Here is a 16,367-nt window from a genome sequence, read left to right as displayed (position 1 = left end):
AATGTTTTCATGTGGCTTTTGAGACTTGCTAGTCATTCTGCAGCCCAACCTTAACAGAGGCTCTACTTGTAATTGTGGTCCTCTCTGGTAATTAAACAGCTGATGTTAAAGCAAGACATGGGACTCCTTCCTCCCTCCTTCCCCCTTTCGTCACCACAAGGCTGAGCTCCTTGACTAGAACAGTGTTGGCCACAGAGGGTTGCTACATATTTTGAAATGAAGGCAGCCAGCACAACACAGGCCGAGAGCAGCCCAGAATGAAAGGAAGGGCAAGTTTTTCCCTTTTGCCACCAATCACTTGCAAGTCCAGGTGTGGAACACCCAGCCACTATTGTACTTCCTTAGGAAGACAGGATAAAAGGGCTAGACACTGCTTTGCCTGTATCTCCTGTCCTCTGGAGGTGGCTGTTTCCCAAGAGGTAACAGTAAGAAAGAGTGTGATGACCCTAAGGAAGCTGTAGAAATATGATTATGCTCCACAGACACGTGCTGTGTGGGAAGGGAAGGTAATATAGCTGCCACCTTCTCCAGTCTCTGAAATTCCAGGGTGTCCTCAGGCATCCCGATTTCCACATCTGCTGTGGGAATGCGACATCCATCCAGAGAGGCTGGTGTTTCCAAAAAGCAATGCTGAGGCATTATGTGCAGTCTAAACCAGGAATTGTCCAATAACACACCAACTGGAAACTAATTACCTAAGCAGGATTCAGATCACTTGACCCATACTGACCTCTCACTTCTTTCCCAGAAGATGGAAAAGGAAAGGTGGTAATACTGTCTACTAAACTTGTGACACTCAGCAGTGTGTTCCATGCCCACAGCAGTGACAAGTGCCACAAACCCTCTGTGTCCCTGCCCTGCCAAAGGACAGCACCCCTCTATGACACTTGTGGTGTTGGTGCTTTGACCAGTCTTGAAACTACAAAAAAAGTTCAAACAATAGCTGACAAGAGCTTCTGAAGGAAGCTGCTTCCCACATGTGACCAAGGAAGCTTTCCACAACTGATGTTCAGACTCAATTTCCTTTGTCCTCTCCTGCCCTTCTAGTGCCCAATTAATTTCCAGCAATATCAACACCTCCTAAACGGACTTTTAACAACTATTCTAATGGGAATTGAAGCCAAGAAGAAATACATTTCTACAAAGGCTGAATAAAAAAAGCTGGAGAGGGATTTCAGCATACTGACTGCTTTAACTGGGAAGTCACCACCTTTTCCATTCCCCATCACAAGTTACCTGTTCTGCAGGCAGACATCTTGTAGGGTCTTATTTTCTACTGGGTAATATTCTGTATTTTGACCAAGTTTCTGGCTACAAGGATGAGTAGTTAGGTGGATGTCACTCTCTTCTCCTGTCTCATCCCAAGTGACAGGATGAGAGGAAACGGCCTCAAACTGCACCAGGGGAGGTTCAGATTAGACACTTTCCCATGGAAAGAGTCAGAAATCATTTGAACAGACTGCCTAGGGAAGTGGTGGACTCCCCATGACATGGCTTAACGGTGAGCGTGGCGGCAGCGCTACGCTGGACTGGACAATCTGAAGGGTTCTTTCCAACCTTAGCCATTCTGTGACCCCTCTATGCCTTTCAAGAGCAGGTGGGTGAGGCCTGCAGTACTCACACAATCCAGTCCACAGCCAGGATGAGGGACAGGTCGTTGGTGGGCAGCCCGATGGCCTCCAGGATGATGGCGATGGTGAGGACGCCTCCGGCCGGCACCCCGGCCGCTCCCACGCTGGACGCCGTGGCCGTCACGCTGAAAATCAACATCCATGCCTGGTCAGAGCAGCTCCCAGCTCCCCCCTGCTGCACCCTGCCACGTGCTTCCCCGCCATGGGAATTGTCAACAAACGCTCCAGCATGGGATACACGGAGTGTTTGCTTCCCAGGCAAACCCCTTCCTGCCTGCTGGTGCAAAGGAAGGGGTACAGAGGACGGGGGCTCAGCAGGGACCCGCAGCAGTTACCGTGGTGATGGCTCTGGGTTCAACACCAGGACTGCCTTCTCAGGGTAAGAAACAACCAACACAGCTGTATCCTGCTGCCTTACTAACATTCCCAGCTCCAGTATGCTGAGTGACTTACACCTCCTGACCCCGCATGTATAAAGGCAAACTCTGTCATGCAGGGCACAGCACCGTCTCTGTGTCTCCTCTGCATCCCAACACAGACCCTAAATCAGGAGCTGGAAACCTGCGGTGCAGGTGCTCAACACACCTTTTTGTGTGCAGGTGTCTGCAGCTGAGCTCACCTTGGCCTATCACTGCATCATCCTCAGACCTGTCTTCACACCTGATTCACTGAGATGAGGGCACCTGAAAAGCTAATTTGGCTACCCACCAAAAAAATCCCGATGCCCCAGCCCTGCCTTAAACAGACAAACAACGTATTGGGAAGCACAATCAAGGAGGAAATAAAACTTGGGTAGGAAGGGTAAAAAAATGCCAGGAACCAGCCCTAAGAGGCATCTGGTGGATGCAGCTGTGGCTGCTGGGCACAGTGAGGAGCCAGAACTGTTTGTGGCATCCTCATTTAAGGGATTTTGAGGAGAGAAATGAAGATAATGACTCCATGGGATATAGGACATCAGAGGATATTCCAAGAATAGAGGGGAGAGTCTTAGAGAAGGAGGTAGGACTGAGGTAGTGGAGGGGATAATGGAGCAGTTAGGAGGGGGACAACAGGAGATCTGATCAGGAAAGCCATCCCCAAATGTGATGGTAGGAAGGACAGAGGTGAGCAGGAGCAGAGTCTTTAGTACGAAACAGATGAACCAAATCTTTAGTATGAAACAGAAGGAGCTGGCAGGAGAATTTTCTAAGACATCCAGAGGGGGAATCCGGGGCTACTTTCTGGGCAGTGCAGAATGCCTCAGTTACCCAGCCTAATACTGACTGGAGGATGGAGGAGTGAGATGCTTAAGGGAAGAGAGGAATTTCATGTGAAAAAACAGCTTTAAACAGCTAAAAGTCTGTTTCAGAATTCAATTACTCCTCCCAGGTTCCACCTTCTATTAAATCGAGACTCTGGCAAATCTTGTAAAGGTTTAAAGACTCCATCCTTTAATCACCCTATAATTATGTTACATAGCAGTTTGTAAGCTTTAGGTCAGAGCTGTGGAATGCTAACTGTTAGTTATTAACAGAGAGACCACAGCTTGAATGTGTCTGGGGGCCAGAAGGATGCGGTTGCAAGCAACTTACAGGATTGTGAAGATCTGCCCGGGGTTGAGGTCGACATTGTTCAGCTGAGCAATAAACACAGCTGCCATGCACTGGAAAATAGCAGCTCCATCCATGTTTACAGTGGCCCCAATGGGGAGGATGAACCTGCTGATCCTCTTGTCGACTCCGTTGTTCTCCTCAATACACTTCATCATGGACGGGAGAGTGGCTGAGCTGGAAACAGGAGAGGGAGGAATGAAGCCCTGAATGCCCCATCACTGTCTCATGGCTTTCATCTTTCTAGCATGGACCGTCAAGAGTCCTGTCCACAGCATGCTAGAGCCAACTTAAAGTCCCTCTCTGTCACAATGGCAATGAGGGACCCTCCTCGTTGAGTTTTGTGCAGAGGTATTTCATAATCTGCTTTCATCCAGAAATAGCTGATAAGGACTTTAATCTCCCAGAAGCAAGAACTCATGACTCAACACAGTATGCAGCATTGCAAGGCTGTGGAATGAACGAGTCTCAGACTACAAAAATACAATAATGTGCAAATACAGCGGGTTGGAGCTAGATGATCTTTAAAGTTCCTTCCAACCCAAACCATTCTATGATTCTACGATAATGCAAACACAACAGATGCAACAGCGATCTCTGTTTATCCTGTACTAGTACCTTCTCAAATGAACAGAAAAATAATTAAAACATCACTCCTGGATTTATTTCTGGCACTACAAATCACATGGTTTTATTCATAAACCTTCTCTTACTATGCAGAAGGAGAGAGTTTACGAATAGTGTTGCAGCTCCTTTGACAGACATGCATCTACTTTTGGAGATGATGAAAATGATTTTCCATGCATTTAATGATTTTATATATATTTTATATATATTTAATGATTTATTTGTTCGGGTGTTATAGATACATTATTTGATCAAGCGTTTGTACTCGAGAATAGTGTATATGACATGCTCAATTATTTGGTTAGGACAAATAAAAGTTTAAAATAAAATCAGGCCAGATCTTTGAAATAAATAATGTTAAATGCCTTTACACTAGCAAACAAGTCTGCTTTGCCCCTACAAAATTAGTCTAAATTTGTTCCAGGTGCTTCTGAACTTAAAAAGTAAACTTCTGAGGACAAAGTCACTGACTACTGACTTTCACTTCACTTAAAATTGAAAGGACAGCTGGCAGGATCATTTAAAGACAACAATTTTAATTTTTTTTTCCCCCAAGATATTTCCAACTCAGCATCATGCCACAGCCTCAATATTCAGAGGAATTCTTTTCAACAGCTGATAATCAGCATGTGCTGTGTGGCAGGCTGACGACAGCAGTGAGACTCTCTATGCTCAGAAGACTCTTTTTGCCATCTCAGGAACAACATTCACACCTAAAACTAAAACTGGATATAGGCAGTTTAGGGTGACAAACATAACCAGGCTACAGTCCAAGAAGCGGCACAGAAACCCACCTGGAGCAAGTGGCAAAGGCAGTGGCAAAAGGTGTGATAAGTCCTAAGAGAAAACGATAGGGATTTTGCCGTGTGGCTGCAAAATAAATAAGTGGCAGAATGATTCCTCCATGGATGACATGGCCCAGGATAGAGGCAAAGATGTATTTCCCCAGACTGGTCACCAGAAGCACAATATCTTCCATTTCCACGATCTTGCTCCCAACAAGGAACATGATGCCAATAGGTACATACCTGTGTAAATTAAATATTGGTTGTCATCAAGTACAAACAAGAAGCCTTGGAAAACACAGTATTTTCTGTCCTGGAGATAACATTCTGCTAAAGAATCTGCTGCTCCTACTGAAGGGTGGTTCCTTATTCACCACACACTCATGCTAGGCAAATTTGGAAGGCTTTTCTCTAACCCTCTTGTTTGGTGGATGATAAGCAGTCAAATTTCAAAAGGTCTGTTCACAAAGCGGAAGGTGAGTGGGGAGCAGAAATGCTGCCAGGAGCTACCAGGACAAGACACCGGTGGGGAAGGGAGGGGAAAGGAGCAGCATCACATCACAGGAGTAGAGAGGGGTCAAAGAGTTGAGTCTTACACATGCAGAAACTCCCAGCACAAGTACAGAGTCAGGTCATTAAAATCACAGACACATTTGGGTGCCAACTCCGTGGAGGTTAAGAGAAAGCTGTACACATACCAGAGAGCTCAGCTAAAGGCTGCTGATGCATGTGCCAAAGACAGCAATTAACTCCGCTATTTGCCTAAAAAGGACTAAGTTAAACCATCAGGCTCCCAGAGTTTCCCCCAAGCCAACAGCCAGGCACACACACACATCCAAGTCTCCTATCTAGAAACCAGACAAATGCTGACGTGGCTCAAGTTTCCTTTGTCAAGAGCACCCGGAGCTGCTCCAGGGGAAGGGCCATCTGCAGGTCACAGCCACACCTCTGGTCCCAGGAGCCCTGAAAAGACTGAACTGTCCTTGCACCAACAGCACAGCGGCTCTAAACAAACTCTGTGAATCACTGCAGGCCCAGGGCCAGCTCCTTCCTAAGCTCTGCTGGGATGTTTTTGACTGAGTACCTCTGCTGATGCTGTCCACACTTCATCCCTTTCTTCTAAGATTAAGAAATACTAAAAGATCACCTAAAAATCCTGCCCCAGGAAAATGTGTGACTACAGAAGATTTGGCTGTACATCTCAGGAATAAAGAATCCAACGCCCATGTTCAAAGAAGCTGATTTGTGGAGTCAGGACAAACTTCAGAAGGTATGGCTAAGCATGCAAAGGTCTGGAAAGGTGGGCAAGCCTTCAGGCTGCTCAGATCACTCACTTTTTCCTGGCCTGCCTCTCCCTCAGTGTTTCTGCAGCTCCCCTGTTCCATGCAGGGAGCATCTCCCTGTGTCCCAGATCCACGTGAGCATCCTCTATCCCTCCCTTGGCCAAATCTCTAGGGGGGGGGCGCTGTGGAACATTCCCCACCCAGCCTCTGAAATTCTGCCTTTGAACTGTTTTTCTGAGGATCCTGATTAGCTAGATCCAGCTGAGCCCTGATCCTGCACAAACTCTAAATTCCTCCCCTTGAAGAGGGAGGCTGGAGAGGAAAGAACTGAAAGCTGAGACCCAAGTGCTGCTAAACACAAGAGTGGCTCTTGAGCAGGACCGGAGACGAGTTTAAACTGCCATTGCTCCTATGATTTCACCATTCCCAAGTATCCCTTGGGAGGCCCATGCAGCTTGACAGATTTTGAATAAATACCAGGACTACACAAGACCCTTAAAGAAGGAAAAGAGAACAAGTAAGGGCTTCACTGTTAAGGGTCAGCAGTGGTCCCCATAATCCACAAAATAAAGGATTACATACCAACTGATTGGCTTGAAGTGCTAGCACTGTAATAAGCTGAATACATGAACTGCCTCTTATCAGTATTCAGTGTCCAAGGAATTACACTCAAGAGAAAAAGCTTAAGCTGCTTGGAGACTGAATTTTTCAATCCCTTATGATAGCAACTAACACAGAGATCTGCCTGTGTAAAATCAGGTGTTTTGTTAAAACCCTTCTACTTCCTAAGAGAGAAAAACAGGAGGAATGAAAAATGCAGAATGAAGGAAGAAAAAAATGCTTCTGCTAAGGTACATTTACCACTTTTTCAACAGCTTTGGACAGGTAGTGAGAAATGTCCCACTGTTAATTTGTTTGCTAGCTATCTTTGTGAATATTTTTAATTTTCTATGTGAGGTATTAGTACTGCTGGTTTCACAGGAGCAGCCTAACTCCATACAGCTACCCAAGGATAGCTGTGACACTGCTCTGTGGCTCAGGTTCATCCCACCTGATGGAAAATCCAGCCAGAAGGATGCTCCTACCCCAGCTTAGGTGGCCTGAGCCACTCTCTAGAGCTGCCTGCCTCTTTCAATGCTGGTTTCCTGCCTAATGAGAAAGTTCCCTGCACTCCAGTTCCTAACTAACAGACTTTTTTTGGCGTCAAAAAGCTTCATGGGATCAATCAGAGCAATATTCAGCCCATAAACTTTTCCAAGGAATTAAGTGAAATAATGTATTTGCTCATTGACAGGCAAGAGAAAAAAGAAAATCAGCCTTAGGAAATACTGAGTTTTCTTTCCACTAAATAATCAAAAAGGAGTCCTGGTGAGGATTTATAGGCAACACTTTGAAGTTCTCCAGCCTGATACCTGAAGCTATGAGTGACTGTTCTCATTACAGGGCACAAACAAGGAGAAAAGACCCCACATGGGGTGTGACATCCCAACATTCACTTTTGCTGTGATGATTTCCCACAGGAAAATGCTGGACAGGGAGATGAAATGTGAGTTTTGCTGATCTGAGCACAACACTGCGGTGCAGATGTACCTGCAGCCACACACTCACCACATAATCCAGGTAACCAAGACCATAGTTGCCTCATTGAAGGAGTTAAAGAAGCGAATGAGATCTTCCCCCTCCTGGCCAAGCTTTTTCAGGGCCACTCCTAAAACCAGAGCAAACAGCACCAGCCCCAGGATGTTCATCCCTTCGATCTCAGTACCAAAAGGGATCTGCAGAGACAAAAAAAAGAAGGCTTGTTACATGTGAGAATAGGACCAGAACCTAACAAAAGGGTCACCTTATTTTGTAGCTGTTCTGATTGATCTGAAATCAACAAGCAGAACCTACTTTGGAAAGGAAGAGCCTATTTTGTTGAAGGGAATCAAAGAGATCTGGACTCAGTTCAGGTACAAACCTGCCTAGTTATGAGCTGGCATGGATTCACTGGAGAAGGAAAAGGGCTGCTACTACTTCTCCATGTGCCCTTCAATATAATAGTTGTGTTCTCAATGACCTGAACAAGAAAACTCCCCAGTTTACTCAGGACTTTAGTGTAATGATGATACCAAGGTGAAAACCATGAGAAAACAACCAGTGAAGAGCAGAAAGAGGGGAGAAAGGCACAGAAAGGCACAACAAAACTGTGCCTGGGAAAAGTAAGAGGATAAAAACAGGATCCACCTATAGACAAAAACTAGTCTACCCACAGGTCTGCTCTGTTAGTCCTTCATGGTTTGCTTCTCAAAGAGAGCCAGAGCTCTCTTTGGCAATGTAGTATCATAAAAACTGAATGAGTGCTCTTGTGGCTCCATAAAAATGTAATTGTTTTGACAAACGGGTTTTTTTTTCTCTCCAACTTGGCAGTACAAACATGTCAAATTGTTGTTTTATTTGGAAGAACTTCCGTAACAGATGAGGTTTGTGTACAAGTTTTGGCCTTTTGGCTAGTTTAAGTGGACGCTAGCTCAACACTGGGAAAGAAAAAATACATTCTGAGCTCAAAGTTTGAAATGAATATTGACTAAAGAACTCAGGATACTGATCTGCTAAATCTGATAAAACCAGGCTGCTTAAGATGGATGTTTTTGCTGGAAGTACACTGCTGAACTGGACTGTCTCTCAATGGCAGGTGGAAACTAAGTCCTGCAGGGAAGGGGATAAAATGTAAATTATACACCAAAACAGGAAGGTTAAACCATTAAGTGTTTACAAACAGTGAGGGTGCTGACTTTTTTTATTCACTAGGTAAAAAATAATTAGATATGGACTCTGCAATTTTTTATGGTAGTTGCTTGTTCAGGGCGAGGCTGCCACTGTTTATTTGATTCCTGATTGAAAGAACCGAGATCAAGGACAGATATTAAGCATGAAGCACAGTGATATCTCCAGAGGTATCCAAAGAAACATGCTGTCACACACACTAACACTTTTCTGTCTGGATAGTTTTGACTATGTTCTGATTTTTGTGACTGAAAGCTCTAAACTCCTCAGTGTTAAGACAAAAAAATACACCCTCCTATTAATTAAACAAACCATCTGTGTACATGGGATGTAATTTTATAATATATATCATTTTATATTGGATTCATTTGATACAGGGGTAATACAAAAAGTTCAGCTGGGACAGAATTTTACCATAATGGGCTCAAACCATTCCTCCAAAAAAAAGTTCTAAAACCAGTGAATACTCTTTTGTTTTGGCTTCCATTTTGGAAAAAAAAAAAAAAAAACGTATAAAACTTTGCTGTGGAACAGAAATTCAGTGTTTCAGTGCTGTAAGAGCCCAGCATTCTGACCTGGATGTTGCTGGAGAAACTCTGTACTCTCCAGAAGGACAGGACATGGTCTTCTTTCACCCTTGGAGAGGTCTCTGTCCACCTTGCTCCCAGCACTGTGGTAACTGCTGCTGCTGCTGTTCTCCACGAGCTCACACTCACCAACCCTTCAGGCCTAGATTTTGTTACCTGGGGACTCCCTGACCTCTTGGTGACCAGAAGAATGACAGTGTGTGCCACTGCCAAAAGCTTGTGAATTGTCTCCCTCGATTTGCTGCCGTCTTGTCCCCACTCTCAGGTCTTGCTTCTCCCCTTGCTCTCTCTCTCTCTCACCCATTTCTTTACAACACACAACATTCACCATCACCTCCCAACGCTGCAGATGCAGGCAGAAGATGCACCACTTGCCTAGAACAGTAACTTATTGCAAGGAATTCCTCCCTGCAAATCCAGGGGACGATCTGCAGCGCTCAGGGAATTCCACCTCGCTGCGACACAACGTGGAACGAGTCCAGCAGAAAATCTCCAGCGGAAGATCCTCACAATCCCAGCCTCTAAAACTGGCAGATGCTGAACAGCCTTTTTGTGCTCTCACAGAAGAGAGCATCACCCCAAAGGGGCAGCCAAACCAAGCAGCATTGTGGACACCAAACAAAAACAGCTTTAATGAGGACTTTGTTTCTGGACAAACTATGGGACGTGTTATTGTTTGCCTGAAATTATGAATTCTCTTAGGAAGATCCATGGAGCTCTTCTGGTCCTTGAACCTTTCTGAAGATCCCATTGTTTTTTAGCTCTTGAAACAAAACCCTTATCAAGGAAACAACTGCTGACATTGAACAGTCCCAGTAGTAGGTGGCTGAAAAGAAAACGCAGCCATGTGATGTGAGGAAGAAGAGCAACCACTGGTTTGTGTATTTTTACTGCTGTCCAAAGAGGAACTGAGCCCCCCCAGGCTCCCTGTGCTGCAGATGGTAAAGTGAGATAGACTGTGCCCCAGGAAGTCTTGCTGCCAAAGAGACAGAGAGGATGTAGCCATAAAAGCTGGGTAAACATGAGGTGAGCATGTGAAACAACAAAAAAGGACATGGCTGAGCAAACAACTACACGTTCCACTATTCACTTCATCAGCAAGAGAAGACTGGGCCTATTAACCAGTGGGGGGAAAATATAATCAATGGAAAATTTTGCTCTACGCTATTCGTACGGGAAGTTGAAGGAAAACACTTCTCCTCTTCACTCAAATATTCTGCTGATGAAAGAAGAAAGTAGATAGGAATATGATCTTATTCCCCTGGAACCAAACTTCTGTCACTGTGATATCCAAAAATCACACTCTTCTTTCCAAACCTAATCCTCATCTATCCATAAATACTATGGTCAGAGCAGCACTGAAAGTGAGCTAACAAAACTGAGATGATGCTCTCTTCTTGTTTGGTCTGTTCTTCCCTAGAGACAGTAGGGCGTCTTCTGGAATTAAAGAAGCTCAGTCTGGTTTTACTCCAACAACTTAAAAAAGATTTTGGAAAATAGCAGAAATAACCTTTACATCATCACAACTGTTGGCAAAAACAGACACCAGTGGCATATTCAGAATATTATTTCTGATGATACATAGCACAGGAGACTGATAAGCAGGAAAAAGAGAGAGGAAAAATGAAAAAAATAATGCTGCATTTTAAAGGGCCAAAAGATGCATTCTTATCTCTTAGGGAAACGTGATGGTGTTGAACAAGCATTAACAAATACTTGACAGCCAGCACTCTGTCCAATGGATATGGATATAGCCTTAATCCATGCTTGGTTGCTATGGAGCCCACATCAAACCTGACAGTGAAGATAAATAAAAGACTTACTCCCCTTTTCACTTACCCTTGCTTAAACGTCGAATAACTGCAACAAACACACAAATCTAAGTGCACTCTGCTACAGCCTTTCATCCTGAATGCGTTTCAGCAGCACAAAGCTGCAGGGCTGAGGACACAAGGGCACAGAGGGAGAAAGTGCTCTTTTGGGATTCCGCAGTCACCGACTGCATCTGTGTCACACGGGGTGACGAGTGGATCTGGGCTAATGGGATCCAGCAGGCACAGGGGCAGGGGGAGCTGCCTCCTTCCCCAGTGGAACTGCTCACCCTGTGATGCTCCCAGGCAAGGCACAGCTTTGTCCCTGCTCAGTTCGTGCGTCATCCCTGCCACCCTGCCTGCAGGGCTGCTGAAAGTTCAGCCCAGGGCTGGGAGCAAACACTCTGCGCTGCATCACCTGCTCACACCTCATGCATGGCAAGGAAAAGGTAATGTGCTCAGGCACAGGCTCCAGAGTCCCTCTGGGTGAGGAAAACCTGCTTCTTCCCTGATTCCCAGTTTTACAAACTGCTGGGCAAACCCCAGCTGAGCCCTTCCATGACAAATGCAAACCTTACAAGTCTCTTGCCCCAGGGGAATCCATATTAAAAACATAGAAACCCAACATCTGATACTGAGCTCAGACAGCCAGAGTGAACCTGGGGAAGAGAAAACCACCTTGAAAGTAATTCCTCAGACCAGTCTCCCCAAAATCCCATGGTAGCACACAAGAGCAAGATGACACCTCACAGGCTGGGACCCTGGGTCTGTTTCACAGCATGCTGCTTGTAAGACAACTGTAATTATTGCTGGGCCTGCAACATGTTTGCTCTGGCCAATAATAAACATATTTGACAGCCCTGTCTGCTGGAGCAATGACATTCAGTGGGATCCAGAGCATTTCTGGAAGTCCCACCATCCACATACGGAAGATACCACTCTCTACTTTGTCTACACCTACACATCAGCTCCCTTTTTGACACCATTGCAACAGTAGCCTATTTGTAATGTTCTGTCTGTAATTTTTACTCCTTCAGACCACTTGTTACTGCTTCAAACAAAATTTCAGCAACGAGAAAAAATTCTCAACCCAACAAAACTCTTTTTTTTTTTTTTTTTAAGAGCCTTGGGTAGAGGGAAAAAACCCTCATTTTCTCCAAAGTCTTAATGAAGAATAAGGTTTAAGGGACATACTCAGCCAGCCTGATTGCTATTTAGTTCCAAGTCTACAGAAAGTTATTTGGAAACATTAGGCAGACTGACTAAAATTTACATCAAGTGAGACCAAGTCTAAGAAAGCATGGCCTAAAAAAATGAAGTGTCAAGGGTCACTACTGACAACAATTTGTTTAAAAACCTGAGAAGTGATCTTACCTTTTCCTTTGTGGCATTTCCAGAGGTAGTGTTCCTGAGCACCATCCTATAGTCTGTCGCATACTGCAGGTAAGAAAAAAAAAAAAAACCACAACCAAACAAAAATGGTGAGGCAGGCATTAAAATTGTCAGCAAAATACCTAAAATCTAGGGCAACAGTTTACTTTGATAAACAAACTAGACACCTCACAAAAGCAGGGCACTTCTTTGGGCTTGTTTTCTTTAAATCTAAAAGGAGGGAAGGAAAAGCTTCTGTCCTTGTCAATTGCCTGTGACAACAGCAGCACAGAGGAGAAGAGGACTGCTTTATTTCATCCTGGTGCACACACAGCCCTGACACTAGAGGCATCACAAAACATCATTTTCATAGGGTTATTTTTGTACTGCTTCTGGTTTTGCTCATGGAATATTGACTTGTGCTGTATTACATATTCACGCAAAATGGAACTTGATTTTAAGAGTTTGCCCTTGGTTTTGATACAAAAGCAAACCAACAGAACACCATGAAGGCAAAAGCTATTATTCTGCTCCTGTATCATAAAGATTCACTCTGCTCTGTGTCAATATTCTCAACATTCCCTATCCTGACATATAAAATTAGCATTGAGAACTAAATCAAAATCTTTTTTGGAGCCCTACAGCTCCTATCTATCAGTTTAAACCACGCTATGTTCTGGTGCCAGTTACCATCCCACCACACATAGTGTCTGTTGGAAGAGAAACCAGGCTGAGTAATTAATCCAGCAAGGGATACAGTGGAAACTACTGAATAAAAGCATCAGGCAACAGGTAATGCTTACACACATGGGAGCCTAAAGGTCTTCAGCCTTGTCAGTTCTGAGCCCAGCTCTGAACTACATAGCCAAAGGATTCTCAAAGCCAGCTCCTGCAAAATGGTAAGCAGCCTGGCACAAAGCGGGACTGCCACTGCTGCCCAACGTGGCACCCAAAATTTAAAGAGCATTTTTGGTGAAGGTAGAAAAGATGGGCTTTGAATATCCTTTTGTTTGAAGAATATTTTTCAAATCATTTGCCATGGAAGTCCGACTATATCATGTGTTTTTAAAAACCCTACCTTCTAAATTAACTCCTGGTATTTTCTACACCATCTTTCTAGTCCTCTTTCAATACAAGTGCCTATGCACTGTAGCTCATGTCCAAAGTCCACACAGATCTTACCGTTCGGAAAGCCGCGGCAACAAGATTTGCAGGAAACAGGTTCCTGGAAAAGACAAACAAGAAAATTAACTAGGTCATGGAGAAATTCTTAAATGACTGCACCAATTACTCTCAGAATTCCTTTTCCAAAGGCAAGCCCACTGGCACTGGTGAGGTGTGCAGCACAGAAGACACTCCAGCAGCGTGGAGCTCGCTATGTGTGCAGAGGTGTGGATGCCACCTTCCTTGGCACACATGAAAGAGATGACAGGTGCCACACCTCACCCTTTGGGCAGGGCCACCAGAGGCAATCACACACAGTGCTGGTTACACACACCCATGGCCCAGTGGCTACAGAAACTGGCTCAGCCACGCCAGCTGCAGCACCAGCTTATGGCCTCCAGCGTCAGGCAGGTTTTTAACATTGCTCATGTGATGACACTTCGCTCACAGCATCAACGTGAAGGACAATCCAATCAGCAAAATCCACTTAGGAGAATGGCTTAACCCTTCAGCACAGCAAGGCAGCTTCCCTGACCACCAAGGCAGAGCAGAACAACATCACTGGCCAGACTTCTCTGCAAGGGCTTAGACAACACAGATGGAAATACAGGCAACTCCTGTGGAACATCTGAATCCAGCACTGCCTTCACACAGAAATGCCAATCCAGCATCAGGTTAGTGCAGAGAGGACAGCATGCAAAGTGATGTACACTCTTTCTGACCATCCAGTATGTATCTGCATACAGGAAACCAAAATAGTGAACTGGGCCAAGCAGGGCATGCTCCCAAGCTTCTTGTGGTATCTTATAGTTGGTTTTAATGCTGTAATTCCTTTTTCCCCTTTATGGGCAAAGAGCACGTGTTCCCCAAGCCAAATGACAGCTCTTGGTTTTCTGTGTCAGAAAGGAAAACGGGAACAAAAGCTGATCTCTGGGGTTATGGCAGGAGCCCAGTTTGTGAGGGCAGGAAAGTGATGGGTATGAGCTGAAAGTACTGCCAGTGGAAGGCATCGCAGAGACACAAGAGCTCTTATGGTGAGTAAACCAAAGACCTTACCCAGAGCCAGTTAGTTAGCTCCCCATCCTTTGTTCTTTGCACTGCAGCTCCCTCCAGGCTGTGCCCTGCTAACTTCCCCTGATTTTTGCCATACTTACCCAGGCAAACATTAAACCAGGCTGTGGTCATTCCACAAACGCCCTGGAACGTGCAAATCCAAACCAGAGCAAGAAAAGGAGCAGCAGAGTCAAATCCTTGAAAGCAAGAGGGAGATTAAAATGTGGCCCAGATAAGGACTTTGGCCTTTTTGGTTGCATGGCTCCGTTCTCCTGCCACACAGGGAGTTTTCCCATAGCCTTGACAGCAACTGTAAAGTTCATGGAACTTATCAAACACCTGTCTGCTATGAAATACCTCAGCCTCTCTCTCTCTCTCTCTCTGATGCACTTCAAGTGTATTAGGAGGACTGCTCCAAAAATAATTTGTCTTCTGGAGTCCCCATTCCACCAAGCATGAAAGAAACAGCAACTTTTTCTCCTCAAAAGCTGACAGTACAGCTGTGTGTGTCTGAAAGCAGGAGATCGAGCTCTCACTCCGCAAAGACCTTAAAGAATTGGTCAAATGAGATCAATGGAACAGCTAACATGCTTCAGTTCTTGCACAGCTGGAACTCTCTGGTGAATAAAAAAACCTCGAGTAAAGTAAAAGCAAACTTGCTTTTATCAGGAGTAAAATATCACATATACAAATGGGCTCATGCTGTTGGGAAAAGAAGGATATTTCTTTCCAGCTTTTCATAGCAGGATGATTACGTTTTTTAAAAAAAGAACTGACTGGACTTTGAAGAAGCAAAGAGATGAAAAAAAGACTGAAAACCAACCAGAAATCAATTCTTCTTTTTTTATTTTTTCTCTTTAAATCAGCTTTTCCATCTTGATGAAAACAAAACCAAAGGAAGCAATCCTAAAGCCTAAACAACACGATTCTCCAATGTTTAAATGTGGCCAGGAAACCAAACCCTCCATAATTTGCACAGTATGTCAGGCATGGGCCTCAGTAACTAAACATTAACTTATCTCCAAGCATATACTTAAAGCACAGTTAAGTGATGCCAGTAACTCCATTACAGCAAGGCAAGGGGCAGGTTCTTACTTCAAGTGTGAATAATGCTAAAGAGCAACCAAGAGTAGACACTTCTTTATTCCTCCAGCACCAGCTGCAAGACTTGACAATTTGCCAAGTAAAAAGTTTGGATCTTAAGCTCAGAAGGAGTTGTATGTTCTGTTCAATCCAATCTCTAAGTACACCTGACTGCAAAATACCAAAATCACATCAAATAATGTTTTGCTCCTGTTTCAAATCCCAAAGCTTAAGACCAAAATGTGTCGGGTCATAAAAAGGAACCAATAAATAAAATGGGTTACCTTACAGACACAAAGTCTGCACAGACTACACTTTACTGCTCACCTAAGATTAGTCAGCATGTGAATTAAATTCAACTTTAATTACAGGTGGGTTGGATCACAAGTTCTTACCTTGGGATGGATTTGTGCAGGAACACCACCGCAGTGCCTAAAAAACGGGGCAAGATGCTGCGTGCGTCGGGGAGGGATAAAAGCTGGCTGGTGACCTGCCTGGGCCCATCAGGGACTTGTGCCTGCAGGGTTTGCTCCTCACACCTGCTGAGGTGAAGCTCACCCACCACAGAAGCCCAGACACAGCTCTGTCCCTGTGGGCAGAGGAGCTGCGTGGGCGAG

The 16,367-nt window shown here is 44.7% G+C and overlaps 1 protein-coding gene across 1 annotated transcript in view; it reads right to left on the bottom strand.

The window, feature by feature from the left end:
- Nucleotides 1-16,367, bottom strand: part of SLC1A4 (solute carrier family 1 member 4) — a 33,277-nt gene that overhangs the window by 10,158 nt on the left and 6,752 nt on the right. Inside the window, exons 2-7 of the mRNA XM_066177743.1 lie at nt 13,633-13,675; nt 12,454-12,516; nt 7,524-7,690; nt 4,642-4,875; nt 3,203-3,397; nt 1,622-1,756 (exon numbers count right to left, since the gene is read on the bottom strand). Coding sequence (XP_066033840.1) covers nt 1,622-1,756; nt 3,203-3,397; nt 4,642-4,875; nt 7,524-7,690; nt 12,454-12,516; nt 13,633-13,675 — 837 coding nt within the window. The remainder of the gene's footprint in view (nt 1-1,621; nt 1,757-3,202; nt 3,398-4,641; nt 4,876-7,523; nt 7,691-12,453; nt 12,517-13,632; nt 13,676-16,367) is intronic.

Source organism: Chamaea fasciata, unplaced genomic scaffold, assembly GCF_029207755.1.
Source record: "Chamaea fasciata isolate MVZ Bird 193981 ecotype frontalis unplaced genomic scaffold, bChaFas1.0.hap1 SCAF_3, whole genome shotgun sequence".
Lineage (NCBI taxonomy): Eukaryota > Metazoa > Chordata > Aves > Passeriformes > Sylviidae > Chamaea > Chamaea fasciata.
This window is presented reverse-complemented; position numbering and strand designations above follow the sequence as displayed.